Source organism: Rhopalosiphum maidis, chromosome 3 (genome assembly GCF_003676215.2).
Source record: "Rhopalosiphum maidis isolate BTI-1 chromosome 3, ASM367621v3, whole genome shotgun sequence".
Lineage (NCBI taxonomy): Eukaryota > Metazoa > Arthropoda > Insecta > Hemiptera > Aphididae > Rhopalosiphum > Rhopalosiphum maidis.
In genome coordinates this window covers 62,504,998-62,519,168 of record NC_040879.1, presented here as the reverse complement: position 1 = coordinate 62,519,168, position 14,171 = coordinate 62,504,998, and the positions used below count along the sequence as shown (strand labels likewise).

Here is a 14,171-nt window from a genome sequence, read left to right as displayed (position 1 = left end):
CTCTAAAAACTTCACGTAAACTTATATATAATAATCATTTCTTTTCGAAAAGTCAGCGATGACGACGATACCTAATTTGTTTTATTTCTTGCTGCAGGTGGTTGCTCATAATACTGTTTAGACCTGTCGATTAGCAGCAGTCGCCCGTGTACGTATATTATACTATATATTTATACGCGTAACAGCATAATATATATATAACACCTCGTGCACTACACGTTCACACATACTTGTTGCGCGTCCGTCGCATCGTATGTATATATTATACATAGTTTGCCGGAAAAAAACGACGGCGGCGTAGACTGCCGGTGACTGCTACGACGTCGGCGGCTGCGGCGGTGGCTGCGGCGGTGGCTGACGAACGGGCCAATGAGAAAGTGGCTGTCGGTCGATAAGAGGCGGGAACGGTGGCGGTACGCCATTGGCGGGGCGCCGCGGACGGCCGCCGCCACCGCGTGCCGCCGCGTGTGCTGCACACGCATTTCGGACACCGTGACGTGCGGCCCTCTGCAGCTGCTGATCGGCCGTGCGTGCATTTACTGTCTTCTTAGCAGCGACCCGTCCGCTCGCTTCGCCGGCACTCTACACGCGTTGCACCGTCACGAGAAAATTCCGTTACCGCTCGCCGGACGTCGCCACAGCGTTTCTGTACGGCCGGCGCAGGCCATGAGCAACGGCAAGACCACTACGCCGCCGGCCACCGCGGCCAACGCGGCGGCCGCCGCAGCAGCAGCGGCTGCAGCGGCTGCGGCCGCGATGCTGTTGCACCAACACCAGTCACCGTCGCTGAACCACCATCATGCCGCTGCCGCCGCAGCCGCGGCCGCGGCCTATCACCAGCACCAGCAGCAGCAACACCAACACTTGCAGCATCAGTTACAGCACCGTGCTCAACACGAACAACAAATGCACCATCATCACCAGCAACAGCAACAACAGCAGCAGCAACAGCAACAGCAGCAGCAACAGCAACAGCAACAGCAGCAACACGACGGGAGCACGGGAGCTATCACCGTGGCGGCGGCGGTTCAGGAAGTCGTGGCGGTCGCACAACAGCAGCAACACATCAAGCGACCCATGAACGCGTTCATGGTGTGGTCCAGGGGACAACGGCGTAAGATGGCCCAGGAAAACCCGAAAATGCACAACTCCGAGATCAGCAAGCGGCTGGGCGCCGAGTGGAAGCTGCTGACCGAACCGCAAAAACGGCCGTTCATCGACGAAGCAAAACGTTTGAGGTGACTTATTATATTATATTTTATTTTTCGTCTCATTTGTAGTATTAGCGCGGTTTGCGTCATCACCGTCGTCATCGTCGTCGTCTCCGTACTGTAGCACATATTATTATCATTATTATTTTTCACCTTAATCGTTATTATGTTAATAATATTATATACAGAACGACGACGATGACGGCATTCGTGACAATGCTAAAAAAAATTCATATTCAAAGCGTAATTTACATTTATATTATTATTAAGGAAAGTGCGTTTTTTGCGCGCCGAGTCTTTCTCGAAAATCGCGAGTGACGATTTATCTACTCCGCGTGCATTAAAATAACGTTTATAGATTTAATAACAGTTCCTATAGTGTAGTAAACTTTAACGTTATTTTGTTTTGATAATGAATTAGTACATAATAAAGCGATTAACGTATTTATTTGTAGTTCGTTTGTTTGTGCTATATTCAACTGTGGTTTCTATAAAAAAAAATCGAAAATTATAATGAAATACATTAAATTATAATATTACGTATTATATTACGCGTATTACGTCGATGCATTGTATAGGGCAAACAAACCTTATGAAAATTAAAGTTTACGATAATTGCACCTATATCTAAAACTTAAAATTCATAAATTGTATAAAATATGCATTAATTGAATTTTTAGCTATCCATATGGATCGATAAAATGTATTTTATAACCAATAAGAATAAAGCCAAACAAAATTATTTATGAACAATAATTGCATTTTTGATTTGTTGTTTCTTAGTCAAATTATACTGATTTTGACATCTTATATCAATCCTTCAGTATTGGTAAATTCTGCAATGAATTTTCGTTCATCGAAATCTATTTATTTCATTCATATACTTCAATTATAATTAAGTCAATATACCTATTATGCGTTCTTGCCGGGTAGACCGGTCGTTCGGTTTCTGTTTCGTTGGTTTGCTAAACGAAAAAATAAAGAAGTACATCCGCGAACTTTTAATCCTAATAATGTACAAGCACACTTATTACAATTTATAATTTTACTTAATTTTATAAATGATGTATTTCATATTTTATCAATATATTATCTCGATCATGAAACGATTGTAAGATGTTGTCGCAGGACTAAAAATATGGTTCTTAAGAAATTATAGTTTGTAATTGCAATAATACTGTTAAAACTTCAATACAGCAGATGCGGTATATATAATTGAGACGTGTAGATGAGTATATTATAATATTATCATATTGTAACGGAGACACGGCACACAGTCGAGTCGGCAATAAAGTTTCTTCAATTAATACTGTTTATATATTATACTTAGGTAGTTTATGTGTGCGTGTGTGTAAACATGATACTTTTACTACCACTACGAACGCGCATAAAAAAGTTAATCCGTGTGTCGCGTTGTCGTCATGGTTGTTGAACAAAATGTTACGATCGGTTCGTCATCATCGGACCATAATTATATGTGCATAATATAATAGTGTGAAGCGTATTATGTTGTGCGTGCGTACGTGTGTGTACGTGTATGTATAAATGACATTATAACCCGAGCTCGTTTTATTCTCTTTGAATTGCGAGATCATAATACGTATACATATATATATATATAAATAATAATATTTGTAATTTGTACATCGCAATATTTCAATCCAACTAGTTAGTGTACGGCAATTAAAACTATACGACGATACAGAAAGAGGGAGTACACGCGTAGATACTGCGTAGTATATATTATGTATTTTGTAAATCGTAAAATATTATATTATATACGATTTCGTGTTAATTATACAGTATTTTTCGGCGAATTTGACGTCACGTGCCGCTCGTATCTTACACTCGTGTTCCGGATTTCAAACGAGAAATTCCAAAAAGCCCACGGCGACTTATCATTATTATTTTCTATACTTTTTCGTGCGTTTGAATAATCAAACCAGTGCAGTATTAAATTGGCAGTCGTTTTTGATAAATCTGCAATCTTGTTAAACTTTATTATTAAAACCCTTTATAAAATCTCCCGCGAGAGATATAATAATTTTAATATCATTCACGTCTGTATATTATAGTTAAAACGTCATCGGATGGGTCATTTTTGTTTTGAAAGAGTCACTAAAGGATTGTAATTATATATCATGCAATATATCGCTGTTTGTTTGTTTTTTTTTTTACAACGACGACGGTGTTTATGTTTGACTGTATATATGGGATATCCATCATTGTCGTAGAAGTGAAATATGATATAAATTTAAGATTAAATATTATTGATAATAAATTATCTACAAATCTAAGAAAAAATGACACGGGTAACAAAAAATACTTATTTTTCTATTTAAAAAAATATAATTATTTTATTATTAATTTTATAGAAATGTTATACAAGATTAAATTATGACTCATGTACCTATTAAATATAAGAGCATATCAGTTTTTTTTTTGAAACCCAAAAGTTACAATAAATGAAAAAAATACTATGTAAGTTATGAACAATAGACATATAAAACAATTAGATAGCCGCCCCTACTACACGATATCATTGAAGTTAATTGGCCATTTATTCATATATACGGCATAATATTTTATTACAACTGATAACAGATTTAAATAATGATTTAATCTTATTTCAAAGAGTTTAATTTTCTTTTCAATTTTCCAATCTATTAAACTATGAACATATCTTATCAGTTGTAATATCCGGTGATTATTGCCCTGTAGGCTGTCGACTTTAATTATTAAAACAAGATGCAGTTGGCTTAGTCATTTTATATATTTATGGTAGTCAATCATTTAAATGTTAAATTTTGTAGTAGAATATTGTAGACAATAGACATCATATATATAACCCTAGCCCTATACTTCACTGGCAAGACTGCAGCAAATATGAACTATTTGATGCTTTGACTTAAAGAATGTTAATAGTTTTGGGTTTCAGATTTTAGTTAATTTAGGTGTTTTGAAAAAAAAATCATTTGGGTTATTTTTTTTTTTTTTGATACGAGTTATGGTTGATTTGGATGAAAGGCCCCTGCAAGCAACAGATGAATAATTTTGTATAACCCTGTTTAATGTATGATAGTATACCATTTACGGTATTATAAGGAGTTGATTATTCGGATCAATACTAATAACCAGTTTATGTATATTCCTATTTTTGAATTTTAAATGTTGCATATCCCATATATATCTCCCGATCGTCTAAATAAAAAAATCAAAATGAACAGCTGTTAATAATCATTTTATCATAAACCAAGTTTATAATAATAATATATTATTCGTATACCTATATATAAGAAAACGCGACGATAGGAGTATGAGAGTTATTTTATTTGCTTGTACACCGCGCAACTCAGGTACGCGTATATAAATTATAAAGTGTTACATACGTCGGTGTGTCATATATATATACATATATAGTATACTTATAATACGTGTGATATATATGAATATGTGTATAGCGTGTAGAATAATGTACATATTTCGTCCCAGATGACTGTTATTATTGTTGTGCGCTGACATCAAAGTTTACGAAACGTCGTGTGTGTGTTTGTGATTGATTTTCGGTTACGGACTATTTGAAATCATTAAGAATAATCGGCGGCGGCAACGATGTACCTACGTAATACGTATATATAAATACATACATGCATATATATATACACATACACGTAATATGGATGTGTACATCGCACGAACGTGTTTGTGTGCTGAGAGATAGTAGATAGAGGTAGACGGAGGCAGAAGAAGAAGAAAAATTAAATAAATGAATAAAAGCGATTTATCACAATTACCGAACTATTGTACCGCGACCGCGATCGGTTCTATCGTTTCGACCGAGTCCGTTAGCCATAGAAGGTACCGTTGTTGTATATATTCACACACACACACACATTCACATATATACACATGAGTTGTGAGTACACGTCATTATGTTATTATTTTTTATTGTGTGCACACGATTGTCGCGAGAAGGGTTTTTTTAAACTCATTATTATTATTTTGTTTTGTTTTGTTTTCATCCATCAGACGATACATTCTGTGCTGCGAAGGTACAATTATGTGTACGACGCGGTATATATCACATTATTTATATGGCATATAAGACGTGTATATTGTCGTACCGTACAAAAATTAACGGTGTCGTAAAAGTGTTGTTAAAATTCGTCTATCATGTAAAAATATAAAATAAAAGACCTTTCGATTCCTTTTGCGATCGCGTTGTCGCACAATAATTTCCATATTTATTTATTCATTTATTTTTAAAATTGAATTAGAAATATAGTTTAATTGGTAAATCTACGTATTTACAAAAATCATACGAGTTTTATGAGGGTTTGTAATTTATAAATGAACACAGGAGTTATAAATATCCAATAGCAATAGGATTTTTTATGTGATTTATTTTTTACATTTTTATGCCAAGTTATAATATTGTACACGTTCAACATTAAGATAAAAAACTTCGGCACTGATGGCGAACTTTTACTCATGATCAAACAATTATTTCAGTATAGGAGACTCGATTTAAGTACCCGATGGGCAGTTTTATCCGGTTATGTGGGTTTAGGCTACTTCGGAGATTTTCGGGAAGGATATAATATATGGGTGTCCCATAATAATTGTTACGTATAGTATATGGGTATAATTATTGTTTTATTTTTTATACGTTAATAAACGCTCATGCGTGTATACGTATTGTAATATTTGTGCGCGCAAACATGTCGAGATTAGATGAGTGTGTGAGCTATAGAGAAAAAGAGATGGAGAGTGAGTCATACGGAGGTCACGATGTATTACGCGTGGAAAAATATTTTTCATTGAATATATTATTATAGAATTGTGGACTAACGGCCGTCCGGTGTTACAAATTTTTATATTTATATAAATGTAAACATACTATAAACTATTTATCTAAATAAAAATAAAAATACAATTTTCGTGGTTTTAAAGTTAAAACTTTCATCAATTCATATTTATGAGTTGTGATGAGGAAAAAAAATCAGAGTATAATGTATACTAATGTAAAATTATAATAAGTTTATTCTACGTTTTTTCCTCATTAACAAACTGCAATACTATACCAGTCTGGACGTCCCAGTTGCACTGTCTGTTGGTGTAGCGGACGCAGGGAATATATACATAGGTACATTATTACCTTAATAATGTAACTTCGTGAATTACGGCATTTTGGGAATTTATTGGTATAGTCAAGACGAACGATAAGCAGCTATTATTTCGTATGATTTTTGTATTTTATTTCTTCGCAGACTAAGTATACGTTTTTAGTTTGTAGATAAATCAATTTCTTTTGACGCTTCGTTATATATCTGAGATATATATGTATACAACATTAAATAACCGATAATTTCTAATAATTTGCAGTGTAGAATAAAATACAATTTTTTATTATTTATCTATATAACGTCCTATTCGCCTATAGCGTAGCATTATACCACTCGCTTACATTATACCTAACATGTTAATTCACAAATGGTTTATTATAATAATTTGAGCTGTGCGAAACCCTCCCTTGGAAACATCGATTTTTATAATTAACGTAAATCTGTAAATGTACACGAATTGGAACTTTAATATTTTATAGTTGATCAGAGCCATATGTATAGGATGGATATTGCTCAATTATACATCACGATAAGTAGAAATTAAATTAGAGATTTTCAGTGATATATACAGTGAATTCTCGTTACAACAATTTCCACTACAACGGAAAAAAATCGGTCCCCTGGAGTTCGTTGTAACGGGATTTTACTGTATTATTATTTTTTACGCGTGAAAGTGTCAGAATGGTCGATTTCATAGGCGGTTTTCGTCTTGTGTTTTAAATATTAAATTTACAGTTTTAGGTATACATGTAATTATATAAAATATGAAAATTATACGTAATTTTGACTGCACGCGTTAAATTAAAGTGGTTGTTCGGAAAAACGGCAATTGGGTGTATGTGACATTTCGACTTTTGCAATTTTGACGCCACTTCATTTAAGGCTGTTGAAAGCGGGTAATTTTTTCGTCATTTTTTCGTGCGTTTAAACCAATAAGCGAAAGAAAAATTTACTCAGTACTAGATTTAATTTCGACTAAAATCTAACAAAATCATGAAAATAATACACGGTGTATCACAGAGATACGACAACTTTACATAAATATATTTTAGATATTTGTGATACATTTTCTATATAAATTTAATAAAGTTAAAATCATTATAAACTAACTAATTATGGTACTAATTGGTAATTTTAACGGTACAAATTAAGGTAATATCAGTGATCGTTAAGATCGGATTTATATGCATTTTATGTTTTAAATTATGCGTGCACATATGAACTTAAAAAGTGACAATTCGTCACTTTCGACGCAAAATTAAAAAAAAATCGATATGTATTACAGTTATAAGTTATAACTAACTTGACAATCGACGAAGTGCTTCAATAATAATAGTGCGCAAAATTTAAAGTTTCATCAATAGTATAATACACCTATATATAAATATGACAAATTATGTTTTATATTATACATTCTAGTATTTCATACATTGTATCTATTTTTTCGCGTTTTAGTTTGAGAGACGTTTAAGAGTATTAGTGTAAGTAATTCATGACGTATAATTATAGAGACTTTATTTTCATTCTTATCGCGGCAATATTATGTATACTCCCAACAAACATTTTTAACACGTTATGATACCGTTTATTGTTTGATGTTTTGCTTATTTATTACCACAAGTTATGACAAAATCAGTAAATAAATGCCACGATTGAATATATTTTATACAATCTTTTGAAGTTGGAAAAAAGAATTGACAAAGAATTATGAAGGCCTACTTCCTTGAATAATTATATACTTATAAGGTCATTGTATTTATCGATTAAATAAATTTGTTTACTTTGATAAACTGAAAAACTAAATCAATTTAATAAATCAAACAAATAAGTAATAAATGGGTTTCAAACGCATCAATATATCTATAATATATGTATATTATGTAAAATGGATATTACTGAGAGATTATTAATTAAATATTGATTATTTCCGATTTGATTTATAAATATGATTACAATTATAATCGTATTAAATAAAATTGTACAGCGAATAAAATATTAAAATAATTTCTAATAATCATATAATGCAAAACAAATAATAAAACAAGCATATATGAAGAAATGATAATTTAATTAGCATGCCATTGAAATTTACTGATTTATACTTTATATAGACAAATGTTACTGAAAAACGATTATTATTTTTTTTTTTTGTTTTAATCAAAAACTATGTTTCTTCTATCAATTTATTTTTATATTACTATTTGTAGATTATCTAAACGGTTGTTTTTTAAAATAATTATTAATTTAACTTTAAATTGATATTATTTGAATTAGCGTGGAAATTCGAATACTGAGTAAATCAATTAAAAAGCTTCTCATTTATGTACATATTAGGTTAGATTTGGTTTCTCGCACGTGGAAATTCAGTTTAGTGGTGACAACTGTTAAATGTGATTGTACATGTTGTTATGAAGTAGGAGTAAGAAAAACAAATAAAAAATACTTTTTTTGTAAGCAACATCTAAATTTCAGACGGGAGTGGTTACTTATTGTAATTGTGTATGGTACCTATTTATATGGTTCGTGATCAATGGTCACTGCAGTTCACCTGTGTTTTTGCGTTGGCAAATTTAGTCTGCAGCATTATACTAGGCCCTATGAAAAAATGTAGTAGCCAACTTCGAATAATGGTTGGTACCAGACAATGATTATATTATTATATCATTGTTTTAAGATCTAATAAACTCATTAGAACTGTTGCCTGCGCTCAGTGGCGTAGTTATGATTTTATTCTGGAAGGGATATCTAATTTATTGGATAAACATGAAGTGGGGATTCTGCTCCACACCCCTCTAACAGATCTTTTATCTTTTTTAGACATTATGGTTCTATACACAGTTAAATTTTACATAAAAATGTAATTATCATAAATTCTACAATTTATAAAATAAGATATTATTTCCTATGTTTTTAGGCTAATATTCGTTTATTATTGTTTATTATTTTCATTGTGTCGATAGATACAATTTGAGAGCCAAAATTAGGACGTGGTGGATTATATCCGTGATTATAACATAATATGAGTAATTGTATATATTCAAATAATCTTATATCGAGTAGAAGTCGATGCATTAAATATTAAAAAAAAAAACTGTCTGTGATATATTATTAGTACTATAATATTTAAAGTATCGTGTCAATTTTGTATTTAACAAGATTCTTTTCAACCAAATTTGAAAACAATCTACGTGAACTTATGAACCCTGACCGGATTGAGAAACTATAGAGTCGAAGTACATTTGTTTATTTTTAATTATTTTATTTTAATATGCGGTTTTAAAATATTGAAGATGATATTATTCAACAATTTATTTATATTATAAGATCATAATATGAACTATTGTCGATATAATCATGATTACGCGTACAACCCGAAGAACTGGAAAACATAATATTCAAACTATTTATTTATGTATCTCTCAAATACTGAATATCACCATATATAATATTATAAAATATGGATTAATGAAACAATAGCAATAATGTTAGATAAGTAATTTATTGTTGTCTAAAATAAATACAAAATATCATATTGCTTAATGTTTACTATTATTTTTATAAAGCAACAGAAAATATTAAATCTCACTCTATAGAATAATAATTATTTTTTAGGTGAAAAAGGTATTGTTTAGACGACTTAATATCACGCTCTAATAACGATAGGACTATCATGGATTAATATTGTTATTTTAATAGATTTTTAAACAAAAATATAAATACAATTTTAAAATTTCTCATTAATATTGATTTGTCCATTAGTTGTTTTTAAGAATAATCATTGAGTAATTGAATATTTTTTCAAAATTTGAGTAATTGATACCTACATAATTACTGTATAAAACAAAATAACGATCGACGTATGTATCAATATTTAAAATGTATTATATTTCTAAAGATAGTTATGTTTATGTTACATTATAATATTATTATTATTATTAATTATTTGCCAAGTTAAACTAATATTTGTTTAATATTTTGATATTGGTATAGAAAATAATAATTTATGTTGGTAGTACGAAGTTTCAAGGTCCAACGATTATAAGTTTCTGGAATTTTAAAATGTAATAAAAAGCTAAAATCGTTTAAAGAAATATTTTGAAAACAATTATTTTTATGTTTAGATAATTCTTATATACACAATAAGTATAATTATATACATGTAAAAAACACATTAATGTAAAATCAACATTCTTAGTTTCGCTCAAAATCCAAAACTGTGATGAAAGCTATACTTAATATATATTCATACATCGTAGATATTTGAGGTATTTTGTATATTTTTAATAAACTTTATTGTATTTTTAATGAATCTGTATCTACAGTCTTTGAATTTTATTAGATAGTGTTAGGTTGATGTTTATTGGATGGTTATAAGTTATAAGTATTGCTATTGAATTTTTACAACAGTTGGCCGTAAGTTGGTTTTTGTTTCTATTAAGGCTGTTGAGAGCGAACCATTTTTGAGGGGTTGTATTTAGGCAATATTCGATATCCATCGTGAGTTATGTGTAACTGTGTGTGTTGTAACTGATCATTAGTGTGCGTAAGTTCTCGAACGCTTTATGTAATTTAAGATAAACTACGGCTAAGATTCTTGGAAATTAGTATCGTACACATGCGCAGTCACACGACACTAAATTTTGAGATAAAAAAAATTTTTACACAAAAATTCCCAAAAAGAGGAAGAAAAATTCACCCAGTACCAAAAGTCCGATTTTAATTTTAAAAACATATTTGAATTCCTTATTTTCTTTTCTAGGTTATCTAGGAAATGGATTTTCGATTTATTGTATTGTTTAATTACTATATAGTAACAAATGAATTATATATAACTTTTTTTCAAAATTCACCTTACTTTAGTGTTACTAAAAAAATTAAAAATTCATTTCCTACATAACCTATAGAAGAGAATAAGGAATTCAAATATGTTTTTAAAATTAAAATCGGATTTTTGGTACTGGTTAAAGTTTTCTTTCGCTTATTGGTCTAAACGCACGAAAAAATTACGAAAAAACGACCCTTTTTCAACAGTCTTAAGTTTTATCAAACTTAGTTTTGTAGATTAATAGTTGTCTGTTGCGATAAAACAATGATGTGACGTTTTTTACACCTATTTTTTTATGATATACAATTTCGTTAACTATTGAAACACGTAGAGTTGTAGACAATATTTTGCCTATTACTAAAATAATTTTAGATGTACTGTATAGCTACTACTACTACTACTAATAATAATAAATAAATAATAAACAATTTTAATAAAGATAGTTTTTTGAATTAAATTTTATCTCAATTGACTTTAGAAGTTTAGAAGAACCGTATTGTATAAGTTGTCAAGGGAAAACAATGTTATATGTTGATAAAATTATTTTTAAGATTATTGTTAAGAAAATTTGACATCTCAAGTAAATATTTATCAGGTACAATTCGCTACTAGAAACCAAAGAATCTCAATAATTTTATTTTCAAAAGTTGATGAGATACCTACACAAAATAATAATAAAAAAACAGATCATAATAAAGCCAATACATTCATCGTTCCGCTTAGATGTATAAAAAGGCTCTACGGGGTGATATACCACCCGGATACCATCTCCCCAAGTAAATACGCCATCGATGAAGTTTATTATCGTTTTGATCGCAACAAATCACACGGGTTACCGCGCAGCGTACTCGAATGTTGTTTCGCTTGCACGTGTACGTACATCTCGATAATGCGCTACACAATTATTAATTATTTCGTTTAAACGTTTCAATATTTCGTCAATTATATTATATATTATTTGACCTATTCATTCGATAAAGTGTTTGGAAAATATTTGAATTCGTTGTGAAATACACTTAGAAATTAATTTTTAATCAATTCTTATATTAACATTTTAAAATTCTTAATATTCAAAATTTATAAATTGATTTTTGAAGTGCTTGGAAATGTAAAATAAGTAAGAAAAAAGTCGTTTTCAAGTTAAATTTACAACGAATTCAATCTCGGTAAAATTTGTATAAGATATATAGGTTTTTTTTTTTGTTAGTAAACCGTTGGGATTGAATCGCCTTAAGCATTTTTATTAGCCAGTAAATCTTTAACAGTTTTGTTTAATATGTAATAAATTAATATATAATAAAGGAATAACGAAAAATGTATAGATTATAAATTATGTTCATGATGAACACTATAAGCAGTATAAGCCTACAGATTCGTATGTGATCATAACATTTTAACATACTAAAAAAATGTGCGAATTTAATTGTGTATAATTTTGTAAATAAAAATATTTACTAGTACTTGATAAACAGTTTAACAGTACTATAGTACTAGTATTAAACTTGTAAAATGCATGAATTGCATAAGTTAAAAGTTTTTCAAAATAACTATATAATATCAGTTATTTTTTTTTAAAAGACTTCTTTTTATTTTAGTAGAAAACGCAGCCGGGATAGAACTCTATTAAATATACACAAACAGTCTATAGCGATGTCTCGAAAACTTTCAAACTTGAATTTTTTTCTCGTCCCTCAAAGTTTATATATTTTATCTGATGTATATACAACTCGAAATATTTTTAAGTCAAATTTGTTATTATTCGAGCTATCGAGACTTGATAGTTAATTGTATTTTATACATCCGAAATCACGACATGGCCTAACCTATACGACAATTATACAATAACTATTACGAAATCAAATGGTCTATAATTCAAGTATAATTTTTACAGGGCGCTACACATGAAGGAGCATCCAGACTACAAGTACCGTCCTCGTCGCAAGCCGAAGACGATGGTGCAGAAGAAAACCGACACCGGTGCGGTGTCCGGTAAACCGGTGCCGTACTCGGTGCGCGACCTGTTACCGCAACACGAAGCGTCGGCCGCGGGCGTCGGCGGATCTACCTCCGCCTCGGCCACCGGATCGATGGCGCAGATGTCGACGGCCGGCGACCACCAGTCGTCCGCCTCTGCTGTGGCCAAATTCCCGCGCGCCTACTTCTCGCCGTACCAACACCACCACTACCCGTCGTCGTTCTATCAGCAGGTGGCCAAGGACCTGTCGACGGTGGCCGGAGGCGGTGGCGCTGGCACCGAAGCGGCCGCCGCGGGAAAAGCCGTCCACGATCTAGCGCTGCACGCGCTCTACGGCAGTTCGCTGTACTCTCGCGCCGTCTCATTGGCCACCGGGTGGCCGATAATGGCCGCGGCCAGCGTGACTGCGGCCGGTTCCAACGGCGGGTGTCCGGTCAACTGCGCCGAGTGCGGTCAGCACGCCGAACGTCCGGCACAGTCGTCGCTGCACCCGCCGCAGCCGCCCAGGCCGGCGCACGAGTCATCCACGTCGTCGTCCACGCCGTCGCCGCCCGCCCAACTGCCGCCGCCGCCGTTACTGTCCACCGCCGCCGCCGCCGCGGCTGTCATCAAGCGGCCTATCGCCTTGCTCGTCAAGCCGGACCGCGTCGGGCCGGCCGGATTACACGCGCAACACGTCATATGAAAACCGTTGCCGGTTCTACCGGAACCGGCCGCCGGCACAGCCTGCACCGCTGCCGCCATGTCGGCCGCCGTCCAGTGCGGTTGGCCGCAGTGTTCGTCGTCCTCGTCGTCATCGCCGCCTCCGCCGCCACCGACGACGACGTCGCCGCTTACCACGCCGCCGTGGTGGCTCCAACAGTTGCAGCAGCAGCTGATGATGTGCAGCGGCAGCCACAGGAACACGACGACCGCTCGCGGATCGCCTGGACCGCCGCCCGCCACTTCCGCTTCCGCCATACAAGACCACCGACCGGATTAGGTGTGCGCCGCTCGCATCATTCTCATCTATCGCGGTAAGGCCTATACTACAC

At 33.3% G+C, this 14,171-nt stretch overlaps 1 protein-coding gene across 1 annotated transcript; it reads left to right on the top strand.

The window, feature by feature from the left end:
• The first annotated feature begins 369 nt into the window (after positions 1 to 369).
• On the top strand, positions 370 to 13,822 carry LOC113559446 (transcription factor SOX-5-like). The gene is made up of 2 exons (XM_026965279.1): positions 370 to 1,238; positions 13,054 to 13,822. Exons 1-2 carry the CDS (start codon positions 370 to 372, stop codon positions 13,820 to 13,822), a joined length of 1,638 nt encoding a protein of 545 aa, XP_026821080.1.
• The last annotated feature ends 349 nt before the right edge of the window (positions 13,823 to 14,171 follow it).

Excerpts from the sequence above, each read along its gene's own strand:
- LOC113559446 (XM_026965279.1), top strand. The coding sequence starts at position 370 with ATGAGAAAGTGGCTGTCGGTCGATAAGAGGCGGGAACGGTGGCGGTAC. Across the intron at positions 1,239-13,053 it reads GACGAAGCAAAACGTTTGAG|GGCGCTACACATGAAGGAGC; the intron begins GTGACTTATTAT and ends TAATTTTTACAG.